The sequence below is a fragment of the Oncorhynchus gorbuscha genome, linkage group LG16 (genome assembly GCF_021184085.1).
Source record: "Oncorhynchus gorbuscha isolate QuinsamMale2020 ecotype Even-year linkage group LG16, OgorEven_v1.0, whole genome shotgun sequence".
Classification (NCBI taxonomy): Eukaryota; Metazoa; Chordata; class Actinopteri; order Salmoniformes; family Salmonidae; genus Oncorhynchus; species Oncorhynchus gorbuscha.
The window spans coordinates 81,330,519-81,348,962 of record NC_060188.1 but is presented as its reverse complement, the minus strand read 5'-3'; the positions used below and the strand labels follow the sequence as shown (position 1 = coordinate 81,348,962).

At 46.6% G+C, this 18,444-nt stretch overlaps 1 protein-coding gene across 1 annotated transcript in view; it reads right to left on the bottom strand.

Moving 5' to 3' along the window:
• Positions 1-18,444, bottom strand: part of LOC124000157 (A disintegrin and metalloproteinase with thrombospondin motifs 6-like) — a 247,176-nt gene that overhangs the window by 221,323 nt on the left and 7,409 nt on the right. Inside the window, exons 4-6 of the mRNA XM_046306337.1 lie at positions 16,347-16,527; positions 6,289-6,542; positions 5,486-5,569 (exon numbers count right to left, since the gene is read on the bottom strand). Coding sequence (XP_046162293.1) covers positions 5,486-5,569; positions 6,289-6,542; positions 16,347-16,527 — 519 coding nt within the window. The remainder of the gene's footprint in view (positions 1-5,485; positions 5,570-6,288; positions 6,543-16,346; positions 16,528-18,444) is intronic.

The window sequence follows — 18,444 nt, the reverse complement described above, 5'->3', positions numbered from 1 at the left end:
CCCCATTGTGCTTTGTGGGATCTTGTCTAGGTATAGTTGCCTGCGAGCACTTCATTGAGCTTCACGTTTCGTTTAACGCTTTATTTGTTTTTTCTTTGAGTTTCTTTTCCTAATAAAGAGGATGGAAACATACCACGCTGCATCTTGGTCCAGTTATTATAACGATCATGACAATTGACCGTCATAGTTAAAAGCATCAGTCGAAAACGATAGTATACAAGCTTATTAAAACCATGTTCACGATGAGACAGGATTCTGACATTTCTGTTAGGATAATCCATATGATACATCTATGAAATAATATTCTAATCATCAATATATTCATATTACACACTGGGAAAAACATATGGGGTTCAGTCTTAAAATGGAGAATGAATGAAGAGGTATTCATCTCTGCTGGAGTCCATCCTCTATAGACTGAGGCTAGATGTACAGTTCACTCTGTTTCTCCCATCAAACCTACACTATATAGATTGAATGTAAAAATCCTCAATCAAATCCCCCTGAGGGAAGAAGTCTGAGCTCATCTCATGAGCTTTGTCTTCAGTGGTGGCAGACATATGGTAGATGCTTCCTATCCTCTCTCTTTTCCTCTCTTCTCTCTCTTCTCACTCTTCTACTCTGGTGTCCTCTTGTCTCATCTTTTCAGTCCTCTTCTCTCTCACCTCTCTTTCATCCTTCTACTCTCTCTCCCAACTCTCTCCCAACTGTTTGGAATAACTATGTTATTGCATAGTAAGTAACCAAAACAGATACATGTTAACTGAGATTAGAGAAATACATTTATGTTGATGTGGATAGAAAGAGGGGAACACAGAGAGAGGCCGAGAGATAACGAGGAAGACAGAGAATGAGAGAGATGTAAAGAGAAAGATGAAGGACAGAGAGAAGCAGAGAGATAGAGAGAACGATGACGACAGAGAGGCAGAGAGAGAGAGAAGCAGAGAGATAGGCACATGATCCTATCCGGTTGTGTCATTTCCGGTCAAAACTTGCAGACTTGTTTACGTGTTGCTGTGCGTTTTGTTGCCAACCTTTGCTACCTGACAACTTTTTTACTTTTTAATTACCGTTTATATTTTTAGTTTTTCCCTCACTCAACTTTTTTTCATTCAACTTTTTCACTCCGGACGCTTTATCTGGACGTGGTTCGTCAGGACCTCCACCAGCCGAAGCTAAGTAGTAACATTAACATGATTCCTTCTAATTCCAGTCGCTGTACTCATAATATACAGGAGAATGATCGCCTTACGGCGAGGATAGCTGTGCTACAAGCCCAGCTTCAGATGCAACTGTTAGGCAAGGGTAATGTCAGTGTAGGAAAGGATGAAACAGCGTCTGTGCCACCAGTAAGTACAGATAGTAACGTTAGTATAAATCCCCTCGCACGGTCCCTGCAGGACAACTTTCTCATGGCTTCTGGAGGAAAATGCTGTAGGAATGCTCAACCGGTGTCGTTCATTTAGCCGACAGAAACTTTCAACTGGTTTTCCTCAATAAGCAGCGAGTCGGAGTCTGAGGCCAAGCCTTCTCTGGTCTTTTCTCCTCCCGTTACGGGGTCTGAGACGCCGAAGCTTCCCACCATTAGCTCTGACAAATTGAAAACCCTAGTCATTGGCGATTCCATTACCCACAGTGAGTTCCCTGAATTCCAATTGGACCTTGTAGTCATAGCAGATAATATTCTCATTTTTGGTGACTTTAATATTCACATGGAAAAGTCCACAGACCCACTCTAAAAGGCTTTTGGAGCCATCATCGACTCAATGGGTTTTGTCCGATATGTCTCTGGACCTACTCACTGTCACAGTCATACTCTAGACCTAATTTTGTCCCATGGAATAAATGTTGTGGATCTTAATGTTTTTCCTCATAATCCTGGACTATCAGACCACCATTTTATTATGTTTGCAATTGCAACAAATAATCTGCTCAGAACCCAACCAAGGAGCATCAAACGTTGTGCTATAAATTCACAAACAACACAAAGATTCCTTGATGCCCTTCCAGACTCCCTCTGACTACCCAAGGACGTCAGAGGACATAAATAAGTTCATCACCTAACTGAGGAACTCAATTTAACCTTGCACAATACCCTAGATGCAGTTGCACCCCTAAAAACTAAAAACATTTGTCATAAGAAACTAGCTCCCTGGTATACAGAAAATACTTGAGCTCTGAAGCAAGCTTCCAGAAAATTGGAAATGGCGCCACACCAAACTGGAAGTCTTCCGACTAGCTTGGAAAGACAGTACCGTGCAGTATCGAAGAGCCCTCCCTGCTGCTCGATCATCCTTTTTTTCCAACTTGAGGAAAATAAGAACAATCCTAAATGTATTTTTCATACTGTCACAAAGCTAAGTAAAAAGCAGCATTCCCCAAGTATGGATGGCTTTCACTTCAGCAGTAATAAATTAATGAACTTCTTTGAGGATAAGATCATGATCATTAGAAAGCAAATTACGGACTCCTCTTTAAATCTGCGTATTCCTTCAAAGCTCAGTTGTCCTGAGTCTGCACAACTCTGCCAGGACCTAGGATCAAGAGAAACACTCAAGCGCTTTAGTACTATATCTCTTGACACAATGATGAAAATAATCATGGCCTCTAAACCTTCAAGCTGCATACTGGACCCTATTCCAACTAAACTACTGAAAGAGCTGCTTCCTGTGCTTGGCCCTCCTATGTTGAACATAATAAACGTCTCTCTATCCACCGGATGTGTACCAAACTCACTAAAAGTGGCAGTAATAAAGCCTCTCTTGAAAAAGACAAACCTTGACCCAGAAAATATAAAAAACGAATCGGCCTATATTGAATCTTCCATTCCACTCAAAAAAATTAGAGTTGCACAGCAACTCACTGCCTCCCTGAAGACAAACAATGTATACGACATGCTTCAGTCTGGATTTAGACCCCATCATAGCACTGAGACTGCACTTGTGAAGGTGGTAAATTACCTTTTAATGGCATCAGACTGAAGCTCTGCATCTGTCCTCGTGCTCCTAGACCTTAGTGCTGCTTTTGATACCATCGATCACCACATTCTTTTGGAGAGATTGGAAACCCAAATTGGTCTACACGGACAAGTTCTGGCCTGGTTTAGAGCTTATCTGTCGGAAAGATATCAGTTTGTCTCTGTGAATGGTTTGTCATCTGACAAATCAACTGTAAATGTCGGTGTTCCTCAAGGTTACGTTTTAGGACAACTATTGTTTTCACTATATATTTTACCTCTTGGGGATGTCATTCGAAAACATAATGTTAACATTCACTGCTATGCGGATGACACACAGCTGTACATTTCAATGAAACATGGTGAAGCCCCAAAATTGCCCTTGCTAGAAGCCTGTGTGTCAGACATAAGGAAGTGGATGGCTGCAAACTTTCTACATTTAAACTCGGACAAAACAGAGATGCTAGTTCTAGGTCCCAAGAAACAAAGAGATCTTCTGTTGAATCTGACAATTACTTTTTATGGTTGTACAGTCATCTCAAATAAAACTGTGAAGGACCTCGACGTTACTCTGGACCCTGATCTCTCTTTTGACGAACATATCAAGACTGTTTCAATGACAGCTTTTTTCCATCTACGTAACATTGCAAAAATCAGAAACTTTCTGTCCAAAAATTGATGCAGAAAAAATAATGCATGCTTTTGTTACTTCTAGGTTAGACTACTGCAATGCACTACTTTCCGGCTACCCGGATAAAGCACTAAATGAACTTCAGTTAGTGTTATATACGGCTGCTAGAATCCTGACTAGAACCAACAAAATGTATCATATTACTCCAGTGCTAGCCTCCCTACACTGGCTTCCTGTCAAGGCAAGGGCTGATTTCAAGGTTTTACTGTTAACCTACAATGCATTACATGGGCTTGCTCCTACCTATCTTTCTGATTTGTTCCTGCTGTACATACCGACACATACGCTACGGTCACAAGACACATGCCTCCTAATTGTCCCTAGAATTTCTAAGCAAACAGCTGGAGGCAGGGTTTTCTCCTATAGAGCCCCATTTTTATGGAATGGTCTGCCTACACATGTGAGAGATGCAGACTCGGTCTCAACCTTTAAGTCTTTACTGAAGACTCATCTCTTCAGTGGGTCATATGATTGAGTGTAGTCTGGCCCAGGAGTGTGAAGGTGAACGGAAAGGCTCTGGAGCAACGAACCCCCCCTTGCTGTCTCTGCCTGGCCGGTCCCCCTCTCTCCACTGGGATTCTCTGCCTCTAACCCTATTACAGTGGCTGAGTCACTGGCTTACTGGTGCTCTTTCATGCCGTCCCTAGGAGGGGTGCGTCACTTGAGTGGGTTGAGTCACTGACGTGATCTTCCTGTCTGGGTTGGCGCTCCCCCCTTGGGTTGTGCCGTGGCGGAGATCTTTGTGGGCTATACTCGGCCTTGTCTCAGGATGGTAAGTTGGTGGTTGAAGATATCCCTCTAGTGGTGTGAGGGCTGTGCTTTGGCAAAGTGGGTGGGGTTATATCCTTCCTGTTTGGCCGTGTCCGGGGATATAATCGGATGGGGCCACAGTGTCTCCTGACCCCTCCTGTCTCAGCCTCCAGTATTTATGCTGCAGTAGTTTATGTGTCGGGGGGGCTAGGGTCAGTTTGTTATATCTGGAGTACTTCTCCTGTCTTATCCGGTGTCCTGTGTGAATTTAAGTATGCTCTCTCTAATTCTCTCTTTCTCTTGGAGGACCTGAGCCCTAGGACCATGCCTCAGGACTACCTGGCATGATGACTCCTTGCTGTCCCCAGTCCACCTGGCCGTGCTGCTGCTCCAGTTTCAACTGTTCTGCCTGCGGCTATGGAATCCTGACCTGTTCACCGGATGTGCTACCTGTCCCAGACCTGCTGTTTTCAACTCTCTAGAGACAGCAGGAGTGGTAGAGATACTCTTAATGATCGGCTATGAAAAGCCAACCGACATTTACTCCTGAGGTGCTGACTTGCTGCACCCTCGACAACTACTGTGATTATTATTATTTGACCATGCTGGTCATTTATGAACATTTGAACATATTTGAACACATACTGGCCACCCCTTATAGCCTGGTTCCTCTCTAGGTTTCTTCGTAGGTTTTGGCCTTTCTAGGGAGTTTTTCCTAGCCACCGTGCTTCTACACCTGCATTGCTTGCTGTTTGGGGTTTTAGGCTGGGTTTCTGTACAGCACTTTGAGATATCAGCTGATGTATGAAGGGCTATAAAAATACATTTGATTTGATTTAGATACAGAGAGAGAGGAAGACAGAGAGAGAAGCAGAGAGAAGCAGAGAGATACAGAGAAATAGGAAGACAGAGAGAGAGACAGAGAGAGAAAGAGGAAGACAGAGAGAGAGGAAGACAGAAAGAGGAAGACAGAGAGAGAAAGAGGAAAACATAGAGAGAAGAAGACAGAGATAGAAAGAGGAAGACAGAGAGAGAAAGAGGAAGACAGGGAGAGAAAGTGGAAGACAGAGAGAGAAGAGTGCCCTCACCTGGTCCTCAGTCAGTACGATCAGGCGGGTTACTATAATGTTCACAACGTTTCCTAGGCTGGCATCACGGTAAAGTTTGGCAACCTGACCTCCAGAAAAGAAGAAAAGACACAAAGTCAGACAAACTGTCACAACACTGGATCAGTGTTTTCTTCACACATACTGGGGTTGAAAACAGCAACCACACATCCAGATCACGCTGCGATTTAAATGTCTGTTTTCAGTTAGAGAGAACATTCTGTTAAAATGTTAATGAAAACAAAATTCTATCCAAAGAGAGAAACGCTTCGAATAAGCCCATTGTTCATGTTCTAATACTCTACATTGGCCTGTTTCCAATATCAGCAGGCTAGAGGTGCATCTTAATATCTTTCCTCCAGTCCTTCATCTGTATTGATGTGAAAGACCTGGACAGGTGAAAGTGAGTCCTGACTGCTTTGTAATATTCTGTGAACTCAAACTAACAAAGGGCAGGAGATGAGGAAACAACTACATTAGACCATTGACATGAACCCATTTAAATTGTTTTTTGACCTTTATTTAACTAGGCAAGTCAGTTAAGAACAAATTCTTATTTACAATGACGGCCTACACCGGTCAAACCCGGACGACGCTGGGCCAATTATGCGCCGCCCTATGGGACTCCCAATCACGGCAGGATGTGATTCAGCCTGGATTTGAACCAGGGACTGTAGTGACACTGCGCCCCTCGGAAGCCCTAGTGATTGACTCCAACTCTATTGTCAGGCTTTTCTTTGAGACAAAACAACAGTAATCAAAGCGAAAAGCCGGATCAAACTTACAATATTCATCACAGACAGGATATAGTGCTCGATGTCTTTGCGTCCATGGTAACCAACCATCATCTTATCAGCTACCACCAGGGTCTCTACAAAGCGTTCCATGCTGACCGACCGCCTCTGTCTGTAGCCCCTGCCGGGAAGGGAACTGTTGGACCCAGGGGCTGGGGTGGGAGAGAAGGAGTGAGAGGAGGAGGAGGTTGGAGAGGTTGGGGAAGGAGTGCTATGTTGGCAGGGGCTCCCGCTTTTTGTGAGGTCTGCGGATGAAGGAGGGAGAGAAAAAAGATGCTCAACCAAGTGAGTAAAGTTGTTGTCTGATGATATGCTGTGAAAAAGAACCATCTCAGATGATTAAATGAAATGGTTTATCTGATGATCATCTTCACAGGGTGTGGTAACTTCAAAAAGAAAGGGAGCCTTTCATACTGTTCACCTCGAGGAAGATTATAAACTACTGATGATTTGATAACCAATAATCAGTTGAACATTTATTAAACATTTAAAAAACTATTCACTAAATTAAAACAAAATGAAACAATCAGATATACAGTAGCAGTCAAACGTTTGGACACACTTACTCATTCCATGGTTTTTCTTTATTTTTACTCTTTTCTACATTATAGAATAATAGTGAAGAAATCAAAACTATGAAATAAGACATATGGAATAAAGTAGAAAACAAAACAGTGTTTAACATGATTTTTTTTATATATATTTGAGATTCCAACCTTTGCCTTGAGGACAGTTTTGCACACTTGGAATTCTCTCAAAAGGCTTCATGAGGTCGTCACCTGAAATGTAAGTCGGACCCGAATTCACTCAAACAGATTCATGAGGTCGTCACCTGAAATGTAAGTCGGACCCGAATTCACTCAAACAGATTCATGAGGTCGTCACCTGAAATGTAAGTCGGACCCGAATTCACTCAAACAGATTCATGAGGTCGTCACCTGAAATGCATTTCAATTAACAGGTGTGACTTGTTAAAAATACATTTGTGTAATTTCTTACCTCCTTAATGCGTTTGAGCCAATCAGTTGTGTTGTGACAAGGTAGGGGTGATATACAGAAGATAGCCCTATTTGGTAAAATACCAAGTCCATAATATGACAAGAACAGTTCAAATAAGCAAATAGAAACAACAGTCCATTACTTTAAGACATGAAGGTCAGTCAATCTGGAACATTTCAATAAATTTGAAAGTTTCTTCAAGTGCAGTCGCAAAAACCATTAAGCGCTATGATGAAACTGGCTCTCATGAGGACCGCCACAGGAAAGGAAGACCCAGAGTTACCTCTGCTGCATAGGATAAGTTCATTAGAGCTACCAGCCTCAGAAATAGCAGCCCAAATAAATGCTTCACAGAGTTCAAGTAACAGACACATCTCAACATCAACTGTTCAGAGGAGACTGTGTGAATCAGGACTTCATGGACAAATTGCTGCAAAGAAACCACTACCAAAGGACACCAATAAGAAGAAGAGACTTGCTTGGGCCAAGAAACGTGAGCAATGGATATTAGACCGGTAGAAATCTGTCCTGATGAGATTGTTGGTTCCAACCGCAGTGTCTTTGTGAGATGCAGAGTAGGTGAACAGATGATCTCCGCGTGTGTGGTTTCCACCGTGAAGCATGGAGGAGGAGGTGTCATGGTGTGGGGGTGCTTTGCTGGTGACACTGTCTGTGATTTATTTACATTTTATTTTTATTTTACCTTTATTTTACTAGGCAAGTCAGTTAAGAACAAATTCTTATTTTCAATGACGGCCTAGGAACAGTGGGTTAACTGCCTGTTCAGGGGCAGAATGACAGATTTGTACCTTGTCAGCTCGGGGATTCAAACTTGCAACCTTTCGGCTAGTCCAACGCTCTAACCACTAGGCTACCCTGCCGCCCCAGAATTAAATTCACACCAGCATGGCTACCACAGCATTCTGCAGAGATATGCCATCCCATCTGGTTTGCGCTTAGTTGGACTATCATTTGTTTTTCAACAGGACAATGACCAAACACACCTCCAGGTTATGTAAGGGCTATTTGACCAAGGAGAGTGTTGGAGTGCTGCATGACCTGGCCACCACAATTATTATTATTACTTTTTAAAATATTTATTTATACAGGTTCTTCTCATTGAGATAACATCTACTTTCCAAGAGAACCCTGGTCCAATAGCAGCAGGGGGAACTGTCACGCCCTGACCATAGTAAGCTGTTGATTCTCTGTGTTGGTTGGGGTGTGATAGTGACTTGGGTGGGTCATCTAGGTGAAATGTATTTCTATGGTGGCCTGATATGGTTCCCAATCAGAGGCAGCTGTTAATCGTTGTCTCTGATTGGGGATCATATTTAGGTAGCCATCTTCCTCATTGTGTTTGTGGGATCTAGTATACATTTAGTTGCCTGAGTGCACAACAGTAGTGTCACGTTTCGTTTGGTTGGTTATTTGATTATTTGTTCAGTGAGTTATGTTTTATTCAAATTATGTGGAACTCTACGCACGTTGCGCCTTTGTCTACTCATTACGACGAGCGTGACAGAAGATCCCACATTAAACGGACCAAGCAGGGTGGCCAGGAGGAATGGACATGGGAGGAAATCCTGGATGGAGAAGGACCCTGGATGCAGGCCGGAGAGTATCGCCGTCCAAGAGAGCAATTGGAGGCAGCGAGATCGGAACAGCGACGATACGAGGAGATAGAACAACGACAGAACAACGACGGAAGCACGAGAGGCAGCCCCCCCAAAAAAATGTGGGGGGAGGCACATGGGGAGATTGGCAGAGTCAGGATTTAGACCTGAGCCAACTCCCCGTACTTACCGTGTGGAGCGTGTGACTGGTCAGGCACCGTGGAAACTTCCGGGTTGGAGCGAGTGGTCGCATCGGCACTTCGCTCCCGCAGGTAGTATAACTTTTTCATTACATTTCATTACATTTCATTATAGCACAACGGTTTGATTTGTCTAATCTTAGCAATTTCTTCTTAGCTAGCTACATAGCCGTCTTTGTATCAAAGATAATTGCGTAATTATCGTATTTCGCCGTCCTAACGTAGTCTTCACTAGCCAGCTAGCTAATGTCCACCGATTAGCTGCACTGTAGAACTATTACACTCAACTGAACGACTTGATTAGTGTAGTGTTAGCTAGCTACATAGCTGTCTTTGCTGTCTTCGTATCTTCGTATCCAAGATAATTGTGTAGTTTAGGTTTAGAGTGTGTAGTCTGTGACGACCCTCCCACTCTGTCTGCCGTATTCTGTCTTTGTTCTTGTTTCCTTATTAGGATGCCGGTGGGCGGAGTTGAGAGGGTCGTCAGCTACATGGGAAACACCTGGGCCAGGTGTCTCCCAGGATAAATAGACCTCTTCCACATTCATGGAGGAGACTCTCTCCATGCAGACACCTGTTGTAGATTCTGTTGTGGTTCTTGGTGGCCTTTTGTTTGTTTGCTTTGGCACCTTTCATCACCCTGCATTATCACATTCATGCATGCAAAACACTCACTTACACTACTGATTACTGATTACACACACCATTGTATATTATACTTAGTTACTTATTTAATAAATATAGATTTTGCTACTCCTTATCTCCACGTTGTCTCCCTTTGTTACGGGCTTTGAGCCGGTTCGTGACAAGTCTTAGAGTGATTATCTTAATTTACCGAGGTTAGCTAGCCAGCTATTTGTCGTCCTTAACGTAGGAGACTCTGCTAGCTAGCCAACAGCTAGCCGACAGCTAGCCAACGTCTACCGAATAGACTCACAACCCGGTCGCATTCACAGGTAGTATCACATTTTCATTTCATTTCATTACAGTACAACGGTTTGATTTGTTTGATCGTAGCTAGCTACATAGCTAGCTACATAGCCGTCTTTGTATCAAAGATAATTGTGTAGTCTAGAGCGATTTTCTAGGTTAGCTAGCCAGCTATTGTCGTTCTTTTAACGCAACGTAACATAAACAACACTACTAGCTAGCCAGCTAGCCCCCGAATAGCAGCACTGCAGAAACTATTACACTCAACGGAACGACTTGATTAGTGTAGTGTCAACAACGCACCCACTGCCAGCTAGCCTACTTCAGCAGTACTGTATCATTTTAATCATTTTAGTCAATAAGATTCTTGCCACGCAAGCTTAACTTTCTGAACATTCGAGACGTGTAGTCCACTTGTCATTCCAATCTCCTTTGCATTAGCGTAGCCTCTTCTGTAGCCTGTCAACTATGTGTCTGTCTATCCCTGTTCTCTCCTCTCTGCACAGACCATACAAACGCTCCACACCGCGTGGCCGCGGCCACCCTAATCTGGTGGTCCCAGCGCGCACGACCCACGTGGAGTTCCAGGTCTCCGGTAGCCTCTGGAACTGCCGATCTGCGGTCAACAAGGCAGAGTTCATCTCAGCCTATGCCTCCCTCCAGTCCCTCGACTTCTTGGCACTGACGGAAACATGGATCACCACAGACAACACTGCTACTCCTACTGCTCTCTCTTCGTCCGCCCACGTTTTCTCGCACACCCCGAGAGCTTCTGGTCAGCGGGGTGGTGGCACCGGGATCCTCATCTCTCCCAAGTGGTCATTCTCTCTTTCTCCCCTTACCCATCTGTCTATCGCCTCCTTTGAATTCCATGCTGTCACAGTTACCAGCCCTTTCAAGCTTAACATCCTTATCATTTATCGCCCTCCAGGTTCCCTCGGAGAGTTCATCAATGAGCTTGATGCCTTGATAAGCTCCTTTCCTGAGGACGGCTCACCTCTCACAGTTCTGGGCGACTTTAACCTCCCCACGTCTACCTTTGACTCATTCCTCTCTGCCTCCTTCTTTCCACTCCTCTCCTCTTTTGACCTCACCCTCTCACCTTCCCCCCCTACTCACAAGGAAGGCAATACGCTCGACCTCATCTTTACTAGATGCTGTTCTTCCACTAACCTAATTGCAACTCCCCTCCAAGTCTCCGACCACTACCTTGTATCCTTTTCTCTCTCGCTCTCATCCAACACCTCCCACACTGACCCTACTCGGATGGTATCGCGCCGTCCCAACCTTCGCTCTCTCTCCCCCGCTACTCTGTCCTCTTCCATCCTATCATCTCTTCCCTCTGCTCAAACCTTCTCCAACCTATCTCCTGATTCTGCCTCCTCAACCCTCCTCTCCTCCCTCTCTGCATCCTTTGACTCTCTATGTCCCCTATCCTCCAGGCCGGCTCGGTCCTCCCCTCCCGCTCCGTGGCTCGATGACTCATTGCGAGCTCACAGAACAGGGCTCCGGGCAGACGAGCGGAAATGGAGGAAAACTCGCCTCCCTGCGGACCTGGCATCCTTTCACTCCCTCCTCTCTACATTTTCCTCCTCTGTCTCTGCTGCTAAAGCCACTTTCTACCACTCTTAATTCCAAGCATCTGCCTCTAACCCTAGGAAGCTCTTTGCCACCTTCTCCTCCCTCTCTGCAGATGGCTTCGTCAACCATTTTGAAAAGAAGGTCGACGTCATCCGATCCTCGTTTGCTAAGTCAAACGACACCGCTGGTTCTGCTCACACTGCCCTACCCTGTGCTCTGACCTCTTTCTCCCCTCTCTCTCCAGATGAAATCTCGCGTCTTGTGACGGCCGGCCGCCCAACAACCTGCCCGCTTGACCCTATCCCCTCTCTTCTCCAGACCATTTCCGGAGACCTTGTCCCTTACCTCACCTCGCTCATCAACTCATCCCTGACCGCTGGCTACGTCCCTTCCGTCTTCAAGAGAGCGAGAGTTGCACCCCTTCTGAAAAAACCTACACTCGATCCCTCCGATGTCAACAATTACAGACCAGTATCCCTTCTTTCTTTTCTCTCCAAAACTCTTGAACGTGCCGTCCTTGGCCAGCTCTCCCGCCATCTCTCTCTGAATGACCTTCTTGATCCAAATCAGTCAGGTTTCAAGACTAGTCATTCAACTGAGACTGCTCTCCTCTGTATCACGGAGGCGCTCCGCACTGCTAAAGCTAACTCTCTCTCCTCTGCTCTCATCCTTCTAGATCTATCGGCTGCCTTCGATACTGTGAACCATCAGATCCTCCTCTCCACCCTCTCCGAGTTGGGCATCTCCGGCGCGGCCCACGCTTGGATTGCGTCCTACCTGACAGGTCGCTCCTACCAGGTGGCGTGGCGAGAATCTGTCTCCTCACCACGCGCTCTCACCACTGGTGTCCCCCAGGGCTCTGTTCTAGGCCCTCTCCTATTCTCGCTATACACCAAGTCCCTTGGCTCTGTCATAACCTCACATGGTCTCTCCTATCATTGCTATGCAGACGACACGCAATTAATCTTCTCCTTTCCCCCTTCTGATGACCAGGTGGCGACTCGCATCTCTGCATGTCTGGCAGACATACCAGTGTGGATGACGGATCACCACCTCAAGCTGAACCTCGGCAAGACGGAGCTGCTCTTCCTCCCGGGGAAGAACTGCCCGTTCCATGATCTCGCCATCACGGTTGACAACTCCATTGTGTCCTCCTCCCAGAGCGCTAAGAATCTTGGCGTGATCCTGGACAACACCCTGTCGTTCTCAACCAACATCAAGGCGGTGGCCCGTTCCTGTAGGTTGATGCTCTACAACATCCGCAGAGTACGACCCTGCCTCACACAGGAAGCGGCGCAGGTCCTAATCCAGGCACTTGTCATCTCCCGTCTGGATTACTGCAACTCGCTGTTGGCTGGGCTCCCTGCCTGTGCCATTAAACCCCTTCAACTCATCCAGAACGCCGCAGCCCGTCTGGTGTTCAACCTTCCCAAGTTCTCTCACATCACCCCGCTCCTCCGTTCTCTCCACTGGCTTCCAGTTGAAGCTCGCATCCGCTACAAGACCATGGTGCTTGCCTACGGAGCTGTGAGGGGAACGGCACCTCAGTACCTCCAGGCTCTGATCAGGCCCTACACCCAAACATGGGCACTGCGTTCATCCACCTCTGGCCTGCTCGCCTCCCTACCACTGAGGAAGTACAGCTCCCGCTCAGCCCAGTCAAAACTGTTCGCTGCTCTGGCCCCCCAATGGTGGAACAAACTCCCTCACGACGCCAGGACAGCGGAGTCAATCACCACCTTCCGGAGACACCTGAAACCCCACCACTTTAAGGAATACCTAGGATAGGATAAGTAATCCCTCTCACCCCCCCCTTTAAGGTTTAGATGCACTATTGTAAAGTGACTGTTCCACTGGATGTCATAAGGTGAATGCACCAATTTGTAAGTCGCTCTGGATAAGAGCGTCTGCTAAATGACTTAAATGTGTTATGCGGTGATACGCACGGTGTCTCCAGTGCGCATTCACAGCCCAGTGCGCTCTGTTCTTGCTTCCCGCAGTTGCCGTGCTAGAGTGGGCATTCAGCCAGAACGGATTGTGCCGGCTCAGCGCTCCTGGTCTCCAGTACGTCTCCTCGGTCCAGGATATCCTGTGCAGGTTCTACGCACTGTGTCGCCAGTGCGCCTTCACAGCCCAGTGCGTCCTGTGCCTCCTCCCCGCACTCGCCCTGAGGTGCGTGTCATCAGCCCGGTGCCACCTGTACCGGTCCCACGCACCAGGCCTCCAGTGCGCCTCCACAATCCAGTATGTCCTGTGCCTCTTCCTCACACTCGCCCTGAGGTGGGTGTCATCAGCCCGGAGCCACCTGTACCGGTCCCATGCATCAGGCCTCCAGTGCACCTCCACAGTCCAGTACGTCCTGTGACTCCTCCCTGCACTCGCCCTGAGGTGCGTGTCACCAGCCCGGTACCACCAGTTCTGGCACCACGCATCAGGCAGTGCGCCTCCACAGTCCAGAGCTTCCGGCAACAGTTCCCAGTCCAGAGCTTCCGGCGACAGTTCCCAGTCCAGAGCTTCCGGCGACAGTTCCCAGTCCAGAGCTTCCGGCGACAGTTCCCAGTCCAGAGCTTCCGGCGACAGTTCCCAGTCCAGAGCTTCCGGCGACAATTCCCAGTCCAGAGCATCCGGCAACAGTTCCCAGTCCAGAGCTTCCGGTGTTGTTTCACAGTCCGGAACCTCCTGAGAAGGTCCACGGTCAGGAACCTCCAGAGACGGTCTAGGGTCCCGAACATCCTGAGACGGTCTAGGGTCCGGAGCCTCCTGAGACGGTCTGCGATCCGGAGCCTCCTGAGACGGTCTGCGGTCCGAAGCCTCCAGCGACGGTCGGCGGTACAGCGCCTTCAGCAGGGGTTCTCAGTCCAGAGCCTCCTGCGACGATCCACGGTCTGGAGCCTCTGGCAACGATCCACGTTCCGGAGCTTCCGGCGATGCGCCCCGCACAGGAGCCGCCCCCGGCGCCCTGTGTCATCCATCATAGATGCCCACCCGGACTCTCGCCTATTGAGTCAGGTTTTGCGGTCGGAGTCCGCATCTTTGGGGTGGGTACTGACCATAGTAAGCTGTTTATTCTCTGTGTTGGTTGGGGCGTAATAGGTGAAATGTATTTCTATGGTGGCCTGATATGGTTCCCAATCAGAGGCAGCTGTTAATCATTGTCTCTGATTGGGGATCATATTTAGGTAGCCATCTTCCTCATTGTGTTTGTGGGATCTTGTCTACATTTAGTTGCCTGAGTGCACAATAGTAGCCTTACGTTTCGTTTGGTTGTTTGTTGTTTTGTTCAGTGAGTTTCAGTTTATTAAAATTATGTGGAACTCTACGCATGCTGCGCCTTGGTCTACTCATTACGATGAGCATGACAGGAAGTCAAAGTTTCAGACAAAACAACTGACATACGCTAACACAACAATCCCCCGACCTCAACCCAATTGAGATGGTTTGGGATGAGTTGGACCACATAGTGAAGGAAAAGCAGCCAACAAGTGCTCAGTATATGTGGGAACTCCTTCAAGACTGTTGGAAAAGCATTCCAGGTGAAGCTGGTTGAGAGAATGCCAAGAGTGTGCAAAACTGTCATCAAGGCAAAGGGTGGATACTTCAAAGAATCTCAAATCTAAAATATATTTTGATTTGTTTAACACTTTTTGGTTACTACATGATTCCATATTTGTTATTTAATAGTTCTGATGTCTTCACTATTATTCTACAATGTATAAAATAGTACAAAGAAAGAAAAACCTTGAATGAGTAGGTGTGTCCAAACTTTTGACTGGTACTGTATGTCCATGAAGGCATAGCCAGAGCAGAGCCAGGAGAGGGCTGGAGATAGAATGGCAGTCAGACACACATTGGGAATCTGGTCCTTTGAACCTTGCAGCTGAAGGCTTCCCTTCCTTTATGGCCCAGATGCTCTGGGGAAGGGCTATAAGATAGAACATGTCAGGGCACGTCAACTTCCTGCCCGTGACAGCCTTCGCTGCTACTTATAAGACCTTGGCCCAAATACCTCCACATCCACCTGGTTCCCCTCCAATTCCCATCCCACCACACCACATCTCACAGGACACAGCTCTGCGGAGAGCCAGAGTATGTGTATTGTTCATAAAAACACTTCATGTGAAAAGGAGTGTCCATTTGAATTCAGTGGTAGTAGTTGCTCTAGTTCTATAGTGCCCAGTCACAAGGCCTTTTTAGGATCCGTTTCTGGTGTATACACCAGGCTAAGTGGAGGACAGGACGGGTCAAGCTTACAGCAGCATGGTCATATACACCGGAACCTGGGCCTAGAACCAAACCAGCACATCCTCTGTCCTGCTATGTATAGCTGCTTGTTTATGTCAGTCACCCAGTTCAGAGTCGGTCCAGGCTGAGAAGAGGGGAGGGGAAGAGAGGAGAGAAGGGTAGTGAAGAGAAGGGCAGAGCAGAGAAGAACAGAGAAGAGAAGTGCAGAGAAGAGAAGTGCAGAGAAGAGCAGAGAAGAGAAGAGAAGAGCAGAGAAGAGCAGAGAAGAGCAGAGAAGAGAAGCGCTGAGAAGTGCAGAACAGAGAAGAGAAGAGCAGAGAAGAGCAGAGAAGAACAGAGAAGAGAAGTGCAGAGAAGAGAAGAGCAGAGAAGCGCAGAGAAGTGCAGAGAAGAGCAGAGAAGAGCAGAGAAGAGCAGAGCAGAGCAGTGCAGAGAAGAGCAGAGAGAGAAGAGCAGAGTGCAGAGAAGATTTTTCACCAACCTGAGATGCCACAGCTGAACTCGTGTTGGCTGGGTTGATGCTGCGGCGAGGGAATGGAAGACTTTTTATATATAACATGCTGCTGTCCTTCTCCCTGGTCCCATTGGCTGGAAGTTGTGGAGGATAAATTCTTGAGTGGCTCTATTAAATACTGCTCTTCTTCTGTTGTAATAACACCGTGCTTGTTGAGAAACAAGAACATCGAGAGAGACAGGTTATAAGTAAAGAATGCAAACAATGTCACAACACTCACGCTTAAACACAACATTTCAATTGATCTTATTGTAGTTTTTAAATAATTACATAATACCATAAAAAATATCTAACAATTTTGCGAAAAGTAATTCCAAGTACGACCAGCCTACATGGCCTTACAGTAAACCATTTTAAGCTGTTTATATGAAATTGCTTTTGACAAATAACCATTTTCAATATAGTCATCAACATATTGTTTTACTAATGAGTATTATTAACCAGTATTATTATTATTAACCCGGTTGAATGCTTTGTTCAGCACAACAACAATCATTTGTGAAATGATTGGCACCCTGAGTCAGGGCTAAATGGCTAAATGGTGTGTTACAGCCTGAGTCAGGGCTAAATGGCTAATGGTGTGTTACATCCTGAGTCAGGGCTATATGGCTAATGGTGTGTTACAGCCTGAGTCAGGGCTATATGGCTAATGGTGTGTTACAGCCTGAGTCAGGGTTATATGGCTAATGGTGTGTTACAGCCTGAGTCAGGGCTATATGGCTAATGGTGTGTTACAGCCTGAGTCAGGGCTAAATGGCTAATAGTGTGTTACAACCTGAGTCAGGGCTATATGGCTAATGGTGTGTTACAACCTGAGTCAGGACTAAATGGCTAATGGTGTGTTACAGCCTGAGTCAGGGCTATATGGCTAATGGTGTGTTACAGCCTGAGTCAGGGCTATATGGCTAATGGTGTGTTACAGCCTGAGTCAGGGCTAAATGGCTAATGGTGTTACAACCTGAGTCAGGGCTAAATGGCTAATGGTGTGTTACAGCCTGAGTCAGGGCTATATGGCTAATGGAGTGTTACAGCCGGAGTCAGGGCTAAATGGCTAATGGTGTGTTACAGCCGGAGTCAGGGCTAAATGGCTAATGGTGTGTTACAACCTGAGTCAGGGCTAAATGGCTAATGGTGTGTTACAGCCTGAGTCAGGGCTAAATGGCTAATGGTGTGTTACAGCCTGAGTCAGGGTTATATGGCTAATGGTGTGTTACAGCCTGAGTCAGGGCTATATGACTAATGGTGTGTTACAACCTGAGTCAGGGCTATATGACTAATGGTGTGTTACAACCTGAGTCAGGGCTATATGACTAATGGTGTGTTACAACCTGAGTCAGGGCTATATGGCTAATGGTGTGTTACAGCCTGAGTCAGGGCTATATGGCTAATGGTGTGTTACAGCCTGAGTCAGGGCTATATGGCTAATGGTGTGTTACAGCCTGAGTCAGGGCTATATGGCTAATGGAGTGTTACAGCCTGAGTCAGGGCTAAATGGCTAATGGTGTGTTACAGCCTGAGTCAAGTCTATATGGCTAATGGTGTGTTACAGCCTGAGTCAGGGCTATATGGCTAATGGCGTGTTACAGCCTGAGTCAGGGCTAAATGGCTAATGGTGTGTTACAACCTGAGTCAGGGCTATATGGCTAATGGTGTGTTACAGCCTGAGTCAGGGCTATATGGCTAATGGTGTGTTACAGCCTGAGTCAGGGCTATATGGCTAATGGTGTGTTACAGCCTGAGTCAGGGCTATATGGCTAATGGTGTGTTACAGCCTGAGTCAGGGCTATATGGCTAATGGTGTGTTACAGCCTGAGTCAGGGCTATATGGCTAATGGTGTGTTACAGCCTGAGTCAGGGCTAAATGGCTAATGGTGTGTTACAGCCTGTGTCAGGGCTATATGGCTAATGGTGTGTTACAACCTGAGTCAGGGCTATATGGCTAATGGTGTGTTACAACCTGAGTCAGGGCTATATGACTAATGGTGTGTTACAACCTGAGTCGGGGCTATATGGCTAATGGTGTGTTACAACCTGAGTCAGGGCTATATGGCTAATGGTGTGTTAC